Raw genomic sequence first — 20162 nt, 5'->3', positions numbered from 1 at the left:
AGAACCCTTATAACTGTCATAATCACCTTTAACCGTATGTACCAATAAGTGCCAAAAAGACTTTACCTGATCATTGTATAACTTGGAACACCTAGCTTTCCAAAGAGCCTGTTGTGAATCAAGCTCAACTTGGTTTAGTGTGTGAACTCATCTTGAGAGTGAATAGACACTCCAACGGTCAAGAGTCACCATTAAGTCACCACTTTGTATTCTAGCATTTAGTATGAGTCATAGAATCATATTCTATGACACATAACTTATAAGCTTTTCACATTCCCCATGCTCCATGAGTCTTGTAGTTAATGAAGAGAGAGGTTGACTACATAAAGCACCCTCCTCCCACCTTGTATAATGTCGAGTGTTTCTCCTTTGTTAATATACTCTTACCTTGTGTATTCTCTGTGTCTAATTCCTTGTCTCTCTCACTCTCACTCTCTCTCTCTCTCTTTTGGAATTGCAATGGATACCCATGGAATGCGGGATTTGGCATAGAGGAGTTCACCGATGACTCAGATATCACACTTCTTGTTGAGACATGGGAGCATGATACTCAAAGGATTCAAGGTTTAGGAAACTATAATGTACACTCTTTGATATGGAAGAAAAATCCAAGACAAAGAAGAGGACAAGGAGGGGTGGCATGTTTGATTAAGAAGGAAATAGAGAAATATGTGTCAATCATAAAAAATGATGAAAATAAATGCTACATATGGCTCAAAATAGAAACACCTAATGATTTGCCCACTTTTGTAGTTGGATGTTACATCCCTCATCAAGATTCTAACTTTTATGCTTGTTTGGATAAAGATCAACCGTTTGCCAATCTAGAAGATGATATTGCTTATTTCAAATCCAAAGGGGAAGTTATTGTCTTTGGTGACATGAATGCTCGTACAAGAAGTTTCCAACTTGATTCACAAGAATCTTTCATGCCACATATCTCAAGGATGCAAGAGGATATGCAAATGTATAACCACTCTTCTAGCGATGAAAAAGATCCGGACCAATTTGGGAAGTTACTCCTACAAATGTGCAATAGTACCGGATTGCTTATTGCAAATGGTATTTCCTTATGGCCCAACACTAATGGTTTTACATGTAGAAAACACAATGGAAATAGTGTGATTGACTATGTGCTACTTTCCGAATGTATTTTGGATCGTATACATAAATTCTCACTTGGTGAATGGACACCGGAATCCGATCATAGGCCTTTATGTATCGATCTCAAATGTATGCATAGGTTTGATTGTGAGAAGGCTATTGAAGATAATAAACAACCGCACTTGAGCATGAACCTTAAGCGAGCACCCATGTATTCCAAGATGGTTGAGGATATGTTACAAATGACAAAGATACAACATGGTGCCACACTAGAATGCAAATGGGAAGCTTTCAAGAAAGTCATTCTCTCATGTACAAACAAATGTTTTTCGACCAATCGCACATCTTGGAAATGCACCAAGAAACTTAGGAAAAAATGGTTTGATAAAGAATGTCATGAAGCTCGAAAGTGCCTTATGGTTTTGGATGTAGTTAAGGATAAAGAGAATTACCAAAATCATTTGCATGAGTATAAAAGGCTTATTCAAAGAAAGAGAAGAATATGGGAAGTTACTCAACAACTTATCCAAACGCAAGAGAAAGCACATGCATGTGCTAAATTTTGGGGAAATCTAAAGGGAAAACGTGTTGAGAGTTATGGTGACTTAACTCTTCACGACTTGTCTATGCATTGTAAGAATTTATATGAGTTATCTCTTGCCGGAAAGATGATGTGTTATGGTTCTCTTTCACATATGCCTCCCTTCTTTACAATTGAAGATATATGCATAGGACTTAAGAAATTGGCCTCTCGAAAGGCAAGCGATCTTCAATGTATAAAGGCTGAAATGCTCAAATGGACGGGAAAGGAAGCACATATATGGATAAGCGATATGTTTAATGATGCATTGCAACATGGTATGCCGTACGATTGGACTACAAATTGGATCAAACCTTTACATAAAGGTGGAGATATAAATAATGTAAACAACTATCGAACCATCATGGTTGGCTCATTAATGGCAAAACTATTTGGATGTATAATGGAATCAAAGATAAGTGTATGGGCTGAAAAAAGTGGTAAGAGAGCTTATGGACAAGCTGGCTTTCGGAAACACCATAGCACCATTGATCACCTTATCACCCTTCGAGTATTAATGGAGGAAAGTCGCCTTAGAGGTAAAGGTTTATATTGTTGCTTTGTAGACTTCAAGAAAGCTTTTGATATGGTACCTCGTGAGCATCTTTGGAGGCGAATGGAAGAACTTGAGGTGCCAAGTGAATATATGCTTGCAATTTCCCGAATTTATGAGAAGGTTATATGTTGTGTGCGCATGAGAGATAAACTTTCAGATTTTTTCAAAAGCACTATTGGTGTTAAGCAAGGATGCCCACTCTCACCAACACTATTTGGTCTATGCATTGATGAATTGGAAGAAATGGTTACCAAGTTTGCAAAGGAAGAATGTGTTGAAGAAGTTGCCATTGGGAATGTTGTGATTATGCTTTTGCTATATGCAGATGATGTAGTGCTTTTTGCAAATACTTTAGGAGATGCACAAAAGCTTATGAAGGCATTGGAAAAAATTTGCATGCATACTAAATTAAGTGTCAATAGCTCTAAAACAAAGATTATGCTTGTGAAGAGCCAAAAAAGAGATAAACCATGCATTATGTACAACAATGAGCCACTTGAATGTGTGGAAAGCTTCAAATATCTTGGCCTTGAAGTTCCTTCAAATCATAGATGGAATGAATGTGCTACACGCCGCTTAGAGGCGGGCAAGCGAGCATACTATGCATTTGAGAACACATGCAATCTTGGAGATATTAAGTGTTGGGTCCTCAAGAAATATCTTTTCGACACTTTGGTGACACCGGTTCTTCTCTATGGGGTGGAAGTATGGGGCGGTAGCATCCCTAAATCTATGTGGAAAGAGTTTGAAAATGTCCAAAAGCATTTTCTTACCAAGTTTCTACAAGTTAAGAAACAAACGCCCTACACCCTCCTCCTCCTTGAGACAGGATCGCTTCCCATTGAGATCATGGCCATGGAAAGGGTTGTTGAATACATGCTTAAGGTTCAAAAAAGTCCCTCACATCGACTTCCTAGAATTGCGTGGGAAGCAAGCAAAAAGATCCAAAAGACGCATAAAAGCAAAATTTTGTGTTCCGGTTGGATGCAAGATATAGAAAAATGGTTTGGTAGATGGGATGCGAGACACTTGCTTCATGATGCATCATTAGATTCCTCTGTAAATGAGGCATTTTTGCAACGCCAATGTATCATGACATGGGACAAATGTGGAGGCTCACGCTTCACACATTATACTACACATGTTGCACCTAACTACAAAACCATATTCTTCGCGGAACGGGGAAATCGTACACATCCATACATGTTAGAGCCCATACCGTTATCTTCCATTCGAACCATTGCTTCCATGCGACTTAGCTCACATGCATTGCGATGTGAAACAGGGCGTTGGGGTACAAGTGATGAGAGTGGTCGGCTATGCGCACTTTGCCCTAAACAAGTTCGCGAGTCTGAGTATCACACTTTGATACAATGCTCTGCCTTTGATCATATTCGACCATGCTTTACACATCTCTTCGATCGAGCCCAATCTTTGCATGAATTCCTCTCACAACCACAATGTGCACTCTCGATTGCAACATTCATTGGTAAAGTTCTTGAACATCGAGAGTCACTACTCACTTTCACACATATCACGTGAAATGTAATATTTTTGGTCTCATAGGTCATATTTGACCTCCGAAGACGATAATATAATCTATCTATCTATCTATCTATCTCTCTCTCATACACACACATAACTCATATCTCTTCCGCTTCACAAGAATCCATCTCTTGATTCTTTACATGGTATCAGAGCGATTTGGTAGCTCGATCTAGCCCATTCGCCTCATCATGATCGTGTGTTGTGCTCTACGCCGATGACCAAGAACCGGCTCATCGCTATCGTAGCTTCGCTACATAGCTTGCATTCGAAGAGAGAAGAAGAAGAAGAAGAAGAATTGACATAATGAATACTCAAATGGGGAGCGCTCTCCCTACCGAGAAGTTGGATCGAAACAACTTCGCATCTTGGGAGTACAAGATGCACCAATACCTTGTCGGACAAGGTTATTGGAGCTACATCAAAGGAGCGCATGAAGAACGACCCGCCGAAGCGGCTCCCGGATACGCGACATGGGAGCAACCCGCAAGCCACGTGATGTATTTCTTGGCAACATGTGTTCACGATCACATGCTCGGCTACATTCACGAAGCCAAGACGCCGGAGGCATGGGAAAATCTACGAAAGATTTTCGCGGCGAACACAAACCGCAAGAAGGCTTCAACTCCGCCAAGAGTTGAACAACATTCAACAAAGGGACATGTCCATCATGACATACACCTAGAAGATCAAGGAGCTTTGCGATTCGCTCGGCTCAATAAGCGATTCAAATATGCCTTGGCGGCCTCGCACCACGGTTCGGCGCGATGTGAACCGCCGTTCTAGCACGGGAGAAATCTCCCTCCTTCTTCGAGCTCCAATCAATGCTATTGGTCGAAGAAAACCACGCGCGTACAAGGAGCAATGAGTCGGAAGGCCACATGCTCTACACGTACTCGAATGGAGGAAGAGGACGCGGACAGTCGAGAGGCCGATTCGGCCAAGGACAAGGCGGACGAGGTCCGACCTACAATAACAACTCCCAATTTCGGCTGCAAAACAAAAGCCAACGAGGAACCTTCGCAAGAAGGGGGAGCTTCCACTCCGGCCCGAGCCGTCAAAATGCAACCGAATGCGGATATTGCGGAAAGCTCGGCCACCACGAAGAAGAGTGTCGAAAGAAGATGCGTGAATCGGCTTCCACAAGCTGACAACTCACAAATTACGAGCACAATTCCGACTACGAAGAGTATAGCGGAATGTACGGGAACAACTCTGACTACGAAGATCGTGGCGGAATGTATGCACGCAACTCCGACCGTGGCGGAATGTTCATGATGAAACATAGAGCAAACTCTATGTCGGCCTCTACCTCAACTAGTGCCCTCAATCTGGAGGACGTATGGTTTGTTGACTTCGGAGCCTCAAACTATATGACATCCCATAAAGAATGGTTTCTCAAATTTCGAGAGCCGGAGCGACCCAGTTATGTCGAAACCGGAGATGCCACTACGCACCCGATTCGGCACATCGGCAATGTTCCATTTGGCAAAAGAGGTAAGGAAACATACATTAAAAATGTCTTGCATGTTCACACCATCACAAAGAATTTGGTCTTGGTCGGCCAAATGGTTGAGCAAGGGATGCAAGTACGATTCAACCAAGAAGGGTGCTTCATCGAAAAAGAAGGCTGAATCATCGTACGTGGAAGAAGAGAGGGCCGGATGTTCATTCTCGATTCACACGAGATGAAATCCGCCATGTTTGCGAAAAGCACGAAAGCCGACTCCGACATAGAGTTATGGCACAGGCAGATTGGCCACATCAATCTCAACAAACTCAAAGCAATGAAGTCGAAAGGAGTCGTCATCGGACTCCCGACATTCAAAGAGAAGGAGATTGAAGGTGTATGCGAAGCGTGCCAATTCGGCAAGCAACACCGCCACCCATTCCCGAAAGAGCGGAACGTGAGCAAAGGTCTACTCGACGTAGTCCATTTCGACGTATGGGGACCGGCACAGACGGCTACATTCGGCGGATGCCGATATTACGTGCTCTTCATCGACGACTTCTCCAGGCACACTTGGATCTACCTGATGCGGCAAAAGAGCAAAGTGTTCAGACACTTCCAAAAATTCAAGAATGAAGTCGAGAAAGCCACGGGCCGACATGTACGATGCCTTCGATCAGATGGCGGCAAGGAGTACTTCTCGGACGATTTCACGGCGTATCTCCGAAAGGAAGGAATTCGGCGAGAATTCACTTGCTGACACACTTCGCAACAAAACGGCGTAGCCGAGCGCAAAAATCGACACATCCTCGAAGTAGCACGGGCCATGATGAACAAGAAGCATATGCCCAAGTCTTATTGGGCTGAAGTTGCAAATGCGGCCGTCTACCTAATGAACCGGTGCACAACATCGAGCGTGCACGAGGTTACTCCGCACGAAAAATACTTCAGAAAGAAGCCAGACTTATCACACACCCGGATATTCAGCGCGATAGCGTACGTGCACATCCCCGACGAGAAAGGACCATGACAACTCTTTCTCAGATCTATCAACACACACAGTTTATGATTGTGAAGAGTCAAATTAAAGCGCAAAAATCGACACATCCTCGAAGTAGCACGGGCCATGATGAACAAGAAGCATATGCCCAAGTCTTATTGGGCTGAAGTTGCAAATGCGGCCGTCTACCTAATGAACCGGTGCACAACATCCAACGTGCACGAGGTTACTCCGCACGAAAAATACTTCAGAAAGAAGCCAGACTTATCGCACACCCGGATATTCAGTGCGATAGCGTACGTGCACATCCCCGACGAGAAAGGACCATGACAACTCTTTCTCTCTATCAACACACACAGTTTATGATTGTGAAGAGTCAAATTAAAGCGCAAAAATCGACACATCCTCGAAGTAGCACGGGCCATGATGAACAAGAAGCATATGCCCAAGTCTTATTGGGCTGAAGTTGCAAATGCGACCGTCTACCTAATGAACCGGTGAACAACATCCAGCGTGCACGAGGTTACTCCGCACGAAAAATACTTCAGAAAGAAGCCAGACTTATCGCACACCCGGATATTCAGTGCAATAGCGTACGTGCACATCCCTGACGAGAAAGGACCATGACAACTCTTTCTCTCTATCAACACACACAGTTTATGATTGTGAAGAGTCAAATTAAAGGATTAACCATACATAATATCTAATGAGTCACTTGAGGCTATGGAAAGCTTTAAATACCTTGGCTTTGAAGTTCCCTTAAATCACAAATTGAATGAATGTGATGCCTACCACTGAGACCCAGGAACGAGAGCATGTTATGCATTTGAAAACACATGCAATGACCAAAAAGCTAATTTTGGCTTCTCAAAAAACATCTTTTCAACACTTTGATGGCACTAGTGCTTCTCTATTGGGGTAAAAATATGGGATGGTTCCATCCCTATGTCCATTTGGAAAGAGTTTGAAAATGTCCAAAAGTATTTTCGACAAGTTTCACCAAGTCATGAAATTGATGTCCTATACTCTCCTACTTGAGACAAGAACAGTTTCCATTGAGATCATGACAATGGAAAGGGTTGTCCAGTACATGTTTAAGGTTCAAAAGTGTTCCTCACATCAACTTCCTAGAATTCCATGGAAAGCAAGCAAAAAGATTTGAAAGACACATAAAAGCAAAATTTTGTGTTGATTGGATGCAAGATATAGAAATTTGGTTTGTGATTGGATGCAACACAATTACTTCATGTTGCATCAATAAGGCCTTTTTGCAATGCCAATGTATCACAATTTGGGAAAAATGTGAAGGTTCACACTTCACACATTATACTTCATATGTGGCAACTTGCACCTAACTACAAAACCATATTATTAGCAAAACAAGGAAACCATTTACGTTCAATACATGTTAGAACCAATCTCATTGTTTGCCATTAAAAATTGAAGCATTGGTTCCATATAACCTAGTTCATGTTGGGAGATAGGTCCCTCCGGATGGGAAGGGAGAAGATCAGTGACGATGGGCCTCGACCGAAACCGTATGAGGAGTACCCGGCTACGGAGAGCCGGATGGTGCAGGCCCGGTATGAACCGGATGAGGAGTACCCGGCTACGGAGAGCCGGATGGTGCAGGCCCGGTATGAACCGGATGAGGAGTACCCGGCTACGGAGAGCCGGATGGTGCAGACCCGGTATGAACCGGATGAGGAGTACCCGGCTACAGAGAGCCGGATGGTGCAGGCCCGGTACGAACCGGAGGAAGAGACATATTCGTAAATATGTTTCTGAGAGCCCATCGTGGCTATATTTGTAAAAAGCCGAAAAGTCATATTAGTATAAATATGACTTAGGGCAAACTAATAGTTGTAGTCAATTTTCTGTATTACATGAGATTAGTGTGCGTAACGTTGCACACAGAGAGATAGAGAGAGATAGAGGTCGTTGCCTCTGTTGTAACCGCCACCTGTGGCGAAGAGCGTGAGTCCGAGGTCGTTGCCTCCGTGAACTCACTGTTTTGTACATTCATACATAGTGACAGTTTGCAGCCTGTGGGCTGCCGTGGTTTTTCCCTTAGTTTGGGGTTTTCCACGTAAACCTCCTGTGTACCACTTCTCTTCTTCTTTGTGTCGCGTTTCATTACTTGTTTTTCTGTGTGTGAAAAGAATCTCGGTTGTGGCCGAGTCTTGCGCATAAGGAACGTTCAGTTCCCGACAGTTCACACTCACTAATAGGTCAATTGGGGGTGTATTAGGGAATAAGTGATGAGAATAGTTGATGGTGCACACTTTGAGACAATGCTCTATGCCTTTGATCACATCTGACTATGCCCTTCAACACATCTTCAACCAAACCTAGTCATTTCACGAATTTCTGTCACGATCATAGTGTGCACTCTCAATTGTGGCATTCATTAGTAAAGTATTTTGAACATTGAGAGTCACTTCTCACTTTCACATGTATTACGTTACATTTTTTGTCTCATACATAGGTCATATTTGCTCTCTCTCTCTCTCTCGCATGGAAAGGGTTGTTGAATACATGCTTAAGGTTCAAAAAAGTCCCTCGCATCGACTTCCTAGAATCGCATGGGAAGCAAGCAAAAAGATCCAAAAGACGCATAAAAGCAAATTTTTGTGTTCCGGTTGGATGCAAGATATGAAAAAGTGGTTTGGTAGATGGGATGCAACACATTTGCTTCATGATGCATCAGTAGATTCCTCTGTAAGTGGGGCCTTTTTGCAACACCAATGTATCATGACATGGGAAAAATGTGGAGGCTCACGCTTCATACATTATACTACACATGTTGCACCTAACTACAAAACCATATTCTTCGTGGAACGGGGAAACTGTACACATCAATACATATTAGAGCCCATTCGGTTGGCATCTATTCAAACCATTGCTTCCATGTGACTTAGCTCGCATGCATTGCGATGTGAGATGGGGCGTTGGGGCACAAGTGATGAGAGTGGTCGACTATGCACACTTTGCCCTAAACAAGTTCGAGAGTCTGAGTATCACACTTTGATACAATGCTCTGCCTTTGATCATATTCGACCATGCTTTCCACACATCTTCGACCAAGCCCAATCCTTGCACGAATTTCTCTCACAACCATAATATGCACTGTCGATTGCAACATTCATTGGTAAAGTTCTTGAACATCGAGAGTCGCTACTCACTTTCACACGTATCACGTGAAATGTAAATTTTTTTGGTCTCATAGGTCATATTTGACCTCTGAAGACGATAATATAATCTATCTATCTATGGAGTTGAGCAGAGAGGGCATTTGCATAAATAACGAAAACTCAGGGTCATTTGGGGAAATAAAGAAAACATTTGGGAGCTCTGTTTTCTTTCTTCCCGAGCTTCAGCGAAGCAGCAGAAGAAGAAGAAACAAGAGGTTTCTCTGGGCCCAGTTTTGGCTATGGCGTTAATACAGGCCGCCAATGCAGGCAGAGGAGGAAAGGTATGTAGCTCTTTTCTTTTCACTTTGTTTGTTTGATTGAGAGAGAGACAGAGACAGAGAGATTTTATTTTTTTCCTCAGAAAAGAAAGAAGGCACAGAAGTCTCCTGGCTCCATACAAAAAGGTCTGTGTTAGCATAACTAGGGAGAGGAGGGATAACTAATGCACATGCTAGCTATAAATTGTACACAACTTTTCGCAGCTTCTATATTGACCTCTATTATGTATTTCTTCATAGACATGAATTGTATTTTCGCGTTGATTATGTGCGTGTGGATATTCATGGATTGTATTTTTGTGTTGATTATTTGCGTATGGTTATTTTAGCTATATATTATGAGACTCTGGGTAAGATTTGCTTGTATTTCATCTCTCTGTGTACTTTCCCATGAGTATGGACTTTATCTCATGGTGGCTATTATGGCTTTGGACATGCTACCTGTGGAATGTATACTTTTAACTAAGACTAGCGTGCGATTCATCCCTATCATGTGTTTTCCCATTGACAAGAACATAGTGAATGTATTCTTATGGACATGCTAGATATACATGGTACACATCATTTTTGCCAAGTTTAAGTTGTATTTCATTTCGATTGTCAATGGACTTGTTCCTGTTTAAATAGTAGGATTATTCTTTCATAGTCTATTTATGATTGTTTACAGGCTTAAGCAAGTCAGAAAAGAGATTGAATACAGGAAATGGAGATCCTATAGAGGTTCAACCATCAGAGAATGGTCCTTTGCGAGGAATGCGAAGTATGCTCTGTTCTTTTACTGATTCATTCCTTGGGTCATATGCTAAACATATCCAATCATTTGAGCTTAGTATCAGTCGTCAGTGGAAGTTTAACTTCCCTTTCTAAAAAAAACTGTTTTTCAGTATTGACACAACAAATCAAATACCTTTATATTATGTTTTTTTCTACAAAGTGTTTAACGTTTTGGTATATGGTTACATAAAATTCTGAATTTTGTACAGAGTGGCTCTCTGAATATCACAGACAAAGACCTGGCTTTGAGGTACTCCAGCAACAAACTGATGAATTTATAGCAGATTTTGAGGAACGCGAAGAGAAGGTATGCATTATTTTTCTCAGAATATTTTATCTCGCACTGATTAAGAATTTCGTCTTGCTCTAAAACATTTTATTTTGGGTTTTCTTTTTGTCAACTTGGTTCAGGCTAGGGAAGAAAGAGAGGCAGCGGCCCTTGAAGAAGGTTGGACAGTTGTTGAACATCACAAAGGGAGGAAGAAGACAACTGATGTGGAGAGTGGGATCAGTGTTGGTGGCGTAGCATTGGCTGCAGTTGAAAGAAAGCAAAAGAAACAATATAAAGATGAATCTCTCAATTTCTATCGGTTTCAGCGGCGAGAAGCTCGTAGAAATGGTATGCTCCCCTTTCTCCAAACCCAGTTGTTGCATACTAATTGTCCTTGGACAAAACATGTCATTGACTGCATCGCAATTGAAACCTTCTCTTCGGTGGTTGGAACAGATTATCTTGCCAAATCATTAAGGTGGTACCATGACCATTTACTGTATGGAGAAACGCTTAGCTAAGGAAGAGGCTAATTAGAGTTTTAAATTATATTAGAACTAACTGGTCATTGCATGCTTCGTTTGAGGATTGACTATCTCTTAACTCCATCCAAATGATTGCATGACCTAGTAAAGACACTTTATTCAAGAAATAATTTAACAGAACGAGATATATTCAGCTCTCTCTTGACTCTAGGATATACTAAGGTTGGAAATAAGAAATCTCATGTATTTTCAAATTTTCCAATTAACCAGCAACAGTGGATGTTCAGAAAAACTTCCTAGAATATATTATAGACACAGTCCTTTTTTGTATTCATAGACAATAGTTCTGAATTAATGACCATATATATCGTCTTTATTCATAGCCAACACGTGATGAAATGAAGCCTTCACATATGAGAAGGGGTTTGGAACATGAGATTTAACCCTTCTAACTTAAAAGTTCAGAACAGAACAAATTGGCCCCAACGCTGAATATTTCTGCCAGTCATAATTTAGCATTTTTCGTATATAAATATCAGAAACATACGACTTAGAAATATTTCAAATCTAAAAAAATGGAGGTGAGTATGTTGTTCAAACAGTGTATACCCACAACTGTTGTGAATTGCGACAAGGCTAAGTAATATTTATATCATGCAGCTATATATTTGTTGTATGTTGGCATGGGTACTATTTCTAATACATGAATGTCCGTTTTCAGTAAGATGACTCCATTATTTGGCATTACAAGAATGTATTCGCATGATAGATGTCCAAATTTCAAGAATTTTAGAGAGACTATTTTTATCAGAATACTCCCAAAGTTAGAAAATGTATTAGAGTCATCCGTTATAGTTCAAGTTTGCCACAATCTTTGTTGTTTCTGCTAAATTATCTAAAACATTGGGGATTATTTCAGTGCTTTCCTCTTTCTTTACTTGACGTGCTTTTGAATGGCACATATATGTTGTTTTTGTGTTGAGAAAACTGTTATGAACAGTTGTAAGCGCCAAAGAAGCTAGCAGCAGCTTAAAAATAAACTAAAGAAAAACTATATTTCTTAGTGAGGTTCAAAGCCTTCAAATACAAAAATGGTAGTGGGTTTTGTAACACATGCATTTATCAAAGGGGATAAATTATGCCTGGGTGCTTAATGAATTTATAAAATAGTGGAGTAGTGGAGAGAAAAGAACAATGTAGTAAATATTGTAATGAAGTGGTGGTAATCTCAAAAAGTTGAAAAGCCAACTGAAACAAATGCTGGAATAAAGTAAATCTATAGAGGAAAAACGTGTTGAGAGAGTGTAGAAGGAGAGATGAGTTCTAGGGCTATTACCCTTCAACAAATTGTTCCCAGTTTCAGCTCAGTTTCTTTGTTTAATATTTCTGTAAATTCTTGATGGTGGCAGAAATTCTGGAATTACAACAACGCTTCGAAGAGGATAAGAAGAAGATAATGGCTCTAAGAGTGGCTCGCAAATTCCGTCCTTACTAAAAGGCTCAGTATCAACAATTTTGCTCTTGATACCCATGAATGGCTCAGCAAATATACTTTGGGATGTATCTGCAACATGAACTCTTTGGTTTGGTAATTCTGAATCTTCTTCAAATCTAGGAAGGTTCATGTAACCGTCATTCTTGGAAGGGAATGGTAGGTTCGCTTGTAGCAGAACTTACCGCATGTAACACCTATCTGGTTAAAAACTTAACGCACAAGTGACACTATTCTTGGCGCTGGTTGATATAGTAATCGTTGACAAACAAAAGTATTTTCATTTCAGAAGATTATGTTGTGTCTTCATTATTATTGTCTTTCTTTGAACCATCGGAACATATTGTGGTTTATGGGAATCTTGAGTATAAGTACCTCACCTAGGAAAATTTGTGAAATCCTGCATACTTTTTTTTTATACATATTTGTTTTAGTTTTTCGCTTTTCGTTTCTTTATTCTCTCTTTTGTCTTCCAACCTCTCCGCCCCATGTCCTGCTCCCATTCCTGCAGATTGGCATAAAGATGATTTGGTCTTGATCTTCTTGACTATTGAAAAAAATCACGTGACCCTGTAGAAGACGATGCAATAAATGAATTAGAGCTATGAATGTAAATAGGTAAGGGGAATGCTTGAACAGCAGAGTCCAAAAGCAATTCCTCAATCCTTTCATTCCCTACATGGATAGGTTTGAAGTGCATGCCAGAAAATAGAGCTGATTTAAGATTAGGGGAAGATTGCTTTCAGGACAATTACTCACCTTCTATTTTGATGTTTAAGGTAGCATCTGTTAGATAATCTCCTAAATCCAAGTGTGATCTCCTTCAAGGGCTTACAAGCTCTATATGATCTTAGATGAGGGTGATGGTTCATTACGAGTTATATAGGGAGCATATGAATTTCAGAGGGTTCGTCATAACAAATTTGATCTACCATATGTGGGTCTCAATTCATGAGTACTTTTCTTGGATGCTTGCAGATTACCACTGACATTGCGAGATTAACCATATCACAAGAGAAAAATCTAGTTCAAACAAAATATCAAGAACTTACTTGGCTAGAGCCTAGCTACACACATTGACACCTATCGAGCTCATGGGCTCAAACACCTACAGAGTCATGTGCCCAAGAATGCAGGAGGAACCTCTACATGTTTGGTCACTCTTAGTCTCACACAGTTGAGTATCATCACAAGATGGGTTCAAATATTCTCAAATCTCACACATCTTTGTTATGTCACAACATATCAATCACTTGACAAAACCACATCCCACATGTACATGTATCATCCACCACCATGGCCCAATGTGCAATTCAAGAGAAATATGATGACTTGTTAAACATGAGTGATCATGTATATATGATAGGCAAATGTTCACCAAGATGGTTGATTGAGCACATATATGTATGCATTGTTATGCTTTTACAATAGTAATATCCCCCCTTTGGAATGAGTCACAAACAAGCTGATATGTTGATTTCGTCCCATAGGTCAAAATTGACCTCGTCATAGTTGATAAAAACATCCTTTCTATTCTCTCTCACACATACACATATTGGACCTCAATGACAATAATAGAATCTATCCATCTATCTCTCCCTCCCCTCTCATGATCACAATTGGCCTCCACTCGACAAAAAGAAATTTGGATTTTAAAAGATATTTATCTCATGCAAATACATGACTTGTATTTAATTCACACAAGGTGAATGGCAATTTCTACTTATTTAACAGCAATGCATATATCCAGTTCAAATGCCCATACATGTACATCACAATTGCAAATTTGTGAGCAATTTTTCTGAAGAGTAAAATACTACCTATAAACCAAACATCCGGGCATTACATAAGAAATCATTATCAACAATATTGGTCGACGTTACAAAATAAACCCTGATAAGAAAAGCTTGGAGTTTACAAAAATACCACCTTTCTAATAGACCTAAAAAATGTATAAATGACTATTACGAAGCAATAATGATGATACCATCAATTGGGAGGCACATCACTTGCAATCACATCAATTTGTTTGCGACTTCGTACCACACAACGCCGATGGAAATCCAAATCTACTTTATCAAGATCATGTGCCAGTCCAAGGTATCCATATAAAATCATATTCTTCTCTTCAGCATTTTTTTGCTCTTCCTCACTTTTCATTAGGTCTAACTTTACCCACTCATCCCGGCCACGCAAACATGAAACGAAATGTTGATGAAGATGCTCCGCCTCATGCAAACACGACAACGTTGGCATATATTTCACCATCATTGTGCCTTGTCTTCCGACACACATCTTAATTCTGTCCAAAGGAAGACCCAACTCTACACAGACAAAAATGAAACAGTGAAGTTTTGAAGGAAATTACAAGTCCCTATCCCAACGGCAAAAAGCATCACTTCGTGAGGAAAAAATGACTATTTTTAAAACAGTTCCAGCAAGCTTTACTAGTTTAGAAGTTAAAACTACAGGGCTTCAAAACAGAACATATGCCAAAGATGATACTTATATGCATGTACATATGCACATGACAGACTTTCACAAAAACCTCATCTTGTAACAGAGTTTTAGAAAAGTAAACCAGAGCATGCTATCCTTCACCCTTAGTTATTTTCTTATAGAGGCAATGTAAAGAGATAAATTTCAAAATAGTTAGAAAATAATAAGAATAAGAATAATAGCTTGTCTAACCTTTGAGCAGGCCACTGATTGAAGACTCTACGACATCTTCATGTTGACCGTCAACTATCCTTAAGGAGATACTATGGATTAAAACAACCGGAGGCCACAAGATCAAATCCTCTCGGTTGACCTTCGCATCTTCGACTGAAAGGCTTTGGGAAGTCATTGTCTTGCCTCCTGAATCCATATCACTGTTCCGCCCCAGGACAGTGCAAAGAGCTTTGCATAAACCTAAGTGTTCAGCCCGTAGTCCCCTCTTGCGGGATTGAAATGTATGACTTATGAGACTCTGTGTCTCTTCAAACATTTTCGAACCCCTGCACAATCATACAATTAAACGGGAATTAACTTTTGCTTCCATTCACAAACTCACACAGCCTTTCTATAAAAACACAAACAGTGAATATATAAAGCTTTTTCTTTTCAAATTAGTGGAAATGAATGTTCAATTTGTAGCTTCAAGATGAAACCATTGCAATTTCTTTGAAACCAAAACATTAAGCACAGAATATTATTGAACAATTGTACATTCATAAACCCTACAGTCACTTGTATTTTTGTCCTCTCTAAATACTAGATAAAGCAAGTGGGAAAAAAATTTCTTGTTTACCTTCTTGCCCTATATTTTGTATATAGACAAGGTTGATTTAACCCATAATTAAATTCTTAATGCCAATTTGATGAGGATGCTTCTTGGAAGCCACTAGGACTCCTTGGGCATACTACAGACAAAATGAATTTGAAGAAACAATACTCACTCATTATTGATGTATATCGGAAATATAAAACACATCCCTAACCAAGTTGACAAGCATTTTCAGTTATGTCTATGGTATTTCACTATAGGAACTCAATAGTGAACAGACTCGTTTTATTGGTCATAGATGATACTTTCTGTTGCTATTTTCTCCCATCATGAGAAATTTCATACAGTGAAGTTTCTACACACAAATTAAGTTTTTCCCTCAGAAAATTAATCTGGTAAGTAATACCAAGGCAGGAATTATGAAAGTGAAACAACAGTCCAAAAAATTCAAGATAGTAAGAAATATTGCATCTGATGTTGAATATGAATGATGCAAAATCTCGACGATTTTGCAAACAAAAATAATAATTGATTGGTTGGGCCCGTTACTTTAGTAGATAAGCAAATGGTGCCGATGTGAGTTGTAATGAGAATGAGAGAGAGAGAGATTCAGTGCCATTATCAACATATTTTTTCAAACAACACATTTTGATACCCATTTCTGGTCATTCCTCACCTGCCACATGCAAGACAGGGTAACATCCCTGCCTTACCTTCTTTCTCGTACTTCTTTCTTTCCTCAGAATCCTCGTTCAAAGTTTTGGCATACTTCAGGAAGATCCTCTCAACTTGTTGCTTAAATTCTGTTGAATCTTCAGGAAGATCAGCAGAAATTTCCTGTTCCAATACAGTCCGATCGAATTTAGCTGTTCTCTCTGACACAATGATGTGCTTTCTCCGACCAGTTAAGTTATCCCGAGGCTTCATATCGTCCAGATGAGGTCTCTGTGACCATGATAACCCACCTCTTTCCTCCAACAACTTTGCCAAGGATGAATTCCGGTTATCGGGCCTCTCAATCCTTTTACCAAAATAATCATCTTTCACATCCCATCCTGAAAACCTTCGATTTCCGACATGATTATCATCATGACTCACATCCACATCCTGTCGCCATCTCTTGAGCTCTGGTTCAAATGAACTTCTCTCAAAAGGGAATCCTTCAGCAAATTCACCATACTTTCGTTTCCTCATATCTTCATCCATAGCTCTCCTAGGATGAGGAGGTGTCAATGACCTCATTTTCATTTTCCTTGGACCGACAAAATCATTCCTCGTATGACCGAGAAACATGCTTTCATCAGATTTGAAGGCCATTCGCACTGGGTACTCTTCTAAGTACCTTAGAGCATCTTGTTGTGGACTTTTTAAACGTCTACGTAAAGGTCCCTCATACATCATGCCGTCCCTATGTCCAAAGTTTTGATCAAGAATTCGTTCATGTAAAGGCAAAGATCCTCTTTGTAAAGATAGTTTGTTTTCCTCTGCTAATCTTAGTTCATCTTGCCTTGGTCTCCTACTGGCAGTATTATCCACTCTGAATTCACCATTGCTAGAAGGCCGCCTCTGAGGACTGATTTGTCCATGCCTAAATAGTTCAGGAGCATGTGCTAGTTCTCTCTGTTCAATGAACCTACCAGAAGATCTTTCCAGTGGATTAACACGACCATCCCTACCATAACCTCGTAATCCATCACGTATTGGGCTCCTTGATGTTCTTCTCTGAGATAATCCATCATTTGTATTGCCGTATGGACTAGGAGGTCTCTCCGTCCTATATGAAGAATGCTGTAAATATGCTTTTTCTGGCCATCCAGAGACAATTCTTTCTCCAGTTATATACTGATTCTGACTTGATAACTTTCTATCCATAAAATTATGTTCTTGCGAAGAAGAATATTGACCTCCTTGATTTTCTAAAGGTGTCTCTCTCTTTGGATTGACATGCCTGAGGTTTGAAGAATCCATTCCAAACTGATGTAATCCATCAGTGTGACGAGGCATCAAATTCTCTCCTAAACCAGGATCCATGGAAGGAGTTACAGAACTAGACATGGGATCTGGAGGTAAGGAATAAAAGGTTCTTACTGTACCATCTTCTAGGACAATAGATCCAGGAACGAGCATACCATAGCTACTAAGTGATTCTTCCTCACAATTCTTTAATACATCCCCAACATCCTTCATGTCATTAACATTTGCAAATGCTGATGAAGGCGGGATCTCAGACATAGCACCATTAAGGATTGCATCTCTTGTACGCATGCCTACATATTCATCCAATGTTGAGGGTAACTCGGCCGGCCTTTTGATTGATATCTGTGGAGACAAAGGAACATGTGGCAGCGGTGGTGGTGGTGGTGGAGGTAATGATTGCATTAGATGAGGAGATTCATTTCGCATTAGTGTTCTACAAGGAGATCCATTTTCCATGGGTGATCGATAGCGTCCAGGCGGCCGTATAGAGCCATGCCGCATAGGTGATCCATGCCGAATGGGTGGCCTTACATGTGGGGATCCTTGTCGTCGACGAATCTCCGAAGATGCATTTCGCAACGCTAATCCTGGAGGGGATTTGTTTCTTATTGGTAACCTTGGGGGAGATGTCTTGCGCATTGCTAATCTGGGAGGTGTTTTCCGCAAAGCCAGCCTTGGTGATGTGTTTCGCATTGATAACCTTCTAGGAGATGTGTTTCGCATTGCTAAACCTTGTGAAACACCATATCGAATACCTGATCTCATAGACCGAGGAGGTGGTGGAGGTAGCGCTATTCTATCGGGGGACCTCGCCCTCCTCTCTCTTGACAAGTCTCTTCGAATATGTGGATCCACTGATGATCTCCTTCGAAATTCATCACGAATTCTAGGTCGAACACTACGACTCTCACCATCATCAGTCCGACTATGTCGAGACCTCCTCGCCGGAGATCTAGAAGCTCTTCTCTGGATAGGAGATTTAGGAACTCTTCGATGTGGAAGTGTGGAGCGTCCACTTTGCCCATCTTTAGGTTCTTCATGAATTCGATCTCTCTTAGAGGAATGGATAACGTCTCTACCAATTCTCTCTCTTCGAGGAGATTTCGCACCTCCCTTCATTGTCCCTTTGTTGGGAACAGAGTATCTTGCATTCTTATCACTCTCTGTTCTTCTATCTCTGGAGAGGATGTGGGTTCCACTCCCACTCTCCTTTAAACTCATTTCTGCGCCTTTTCAACAATAATCTATATGTATAGAAATATTGCTATAACGATTGACAAAAAAACGCTTCTGAAATCTCGAAGCTCTGTTCTGCTTCTATACCTTTAACCTAACAACCATTTGTAAGAAAGCTCCATATCCAAATGCCCACCATTATGATACACTCGAAATTTGAAGGGAGGAAAAAGAATAGAGTTACCGTCTGTTGGAAAAAAGAAGGTTTAGAATGGAACTTACCTGAAGGCTATGGATATTTATCGCCGAAACAGAGATGCTTCATAATGTTGTTGATCGACAAGTGGAATCAAAAAAAGGCTCGACCCACGAAAGATTTGATGAAGCCAAGAAAAACCCATATCTCAGATTTTCTTCTACTGTTTGCGAGGCGAACGCCGACAGAGAGAGACAGAGAGACAGAGACAGAGACAGAGACAGAGAGATCTAGGGTTTTCTAATGGTTGGATTATTAAGTGGTGTTGAACTCGCGCGGCTATATGATCTAAAAAAGTTTTTGAATCCTCCTACACACACAAAATAATAAGATTTTGGGATAAAAAAACTCTGAACATGCCCTTCTACACATTGCCAAGGTAATTTTATCAAAACATGCCCCCCACAAAGAGTTTTCCCAGAGAGGCTCTCGATCGAAAAGCATGTGTATCGTGTTCCCACCCATAGAGGCCGAAGACCAACTCGAAATCAAGTTATCCTCTCCCCCCCTCTTCTAAACTATCTCCGGTCGAGAATCCAATCACACAACAACTCGTGGACAAGGCTAGCCATGACCTCAGATTGTTCGAATCAATCGTGGATGCACTCTTTGCAAAAGAAGCAGGTGTCCATGAGAGAACCATAACATTATGATAGATGTGTCGAAACTGCCACGTCTATTGCCAAACATTAGTGTCTTGGGTTAATGATCTAAGAACGAGTAATATCTTCATGCATGATAACTTCACATGGAAAC

The 20162-nt window shown here is 40.5% G+C and overlaps 2 protein-coding genes across 2 annotated transcripts; one reads left to right on the top strand and one right to left on the bottom strand.

The window, feature by feature from the left end:
* Window positions 1-9564: 9564 nt before the first annotated feature.
* On the top strand, window positions 9565-13077 carry LOC147863588 (uncharacterized). The gene is made up of 6 exons (XM_087320605.1): window positions 9565-9710; window positions 9791-9833; window positions 10375-10467; window positions 10691-10788; window positions 10893-11100; window positions 12647-13077. The coding sequence occupies exons 1-6, from the start codon at window positions 9669-9671 to the stop codon at window positions 12730-12732; spliced, it is 570 nt and encodes a 189-aa protein (XP_087176731.1). The 5' UTR covers window positions 9565-9668; the 3' UTR covers window positions 12733-13077.
* A 1360-nt stretch (window positions 13078-14437) lies between these two features.
* On the bottom strand, window positions 14438-19660 carry LOC147863587 (uncharacterized). The gene is made up of 4 exons (XM_087319307.1): window positions 19433-19660; window positions 16674-19218; window positions 15421-15728; window positions 14438-15053 (listed from the first exon to the last, which is right to left on the bottom strand). The coding sequence occupies exons 2-4, from the start codon at window positions 19193-19195 to the stop codon at window positions 14719-14721; spliced, it is 3165 nt and encodes a 1054-aa protein (XP_087175433.1). The 5' UTR covers window positions 19196-19218; window positions 19433-19660; the 3' UTR covers window positions 14438-14718.
* Between the last annotated feature and the right edge of the window lie 502 nt (window positions 19661-20162).

This window comes from Azolla caroliniana, unplaced genomic scaffold, assembly GCF_043228905.1.
Source record: "Azolla caroliniana isolate FFs.n. ecotype wild unplaced genomic scaffold, voAzoCaro1.0.p SCAF_5, whole genome shotgun sequence".
Classification (NCBI taxonomy): Eukaryota; Viridiplantae; Streptophyta; class Polypodiopsida; order Salviniales; family Salviniaceae; genus Azolla; species Azolla caroliniana.
This window is presented reverse-complemented; position numbering and strand designations above follow the sequence as displayed.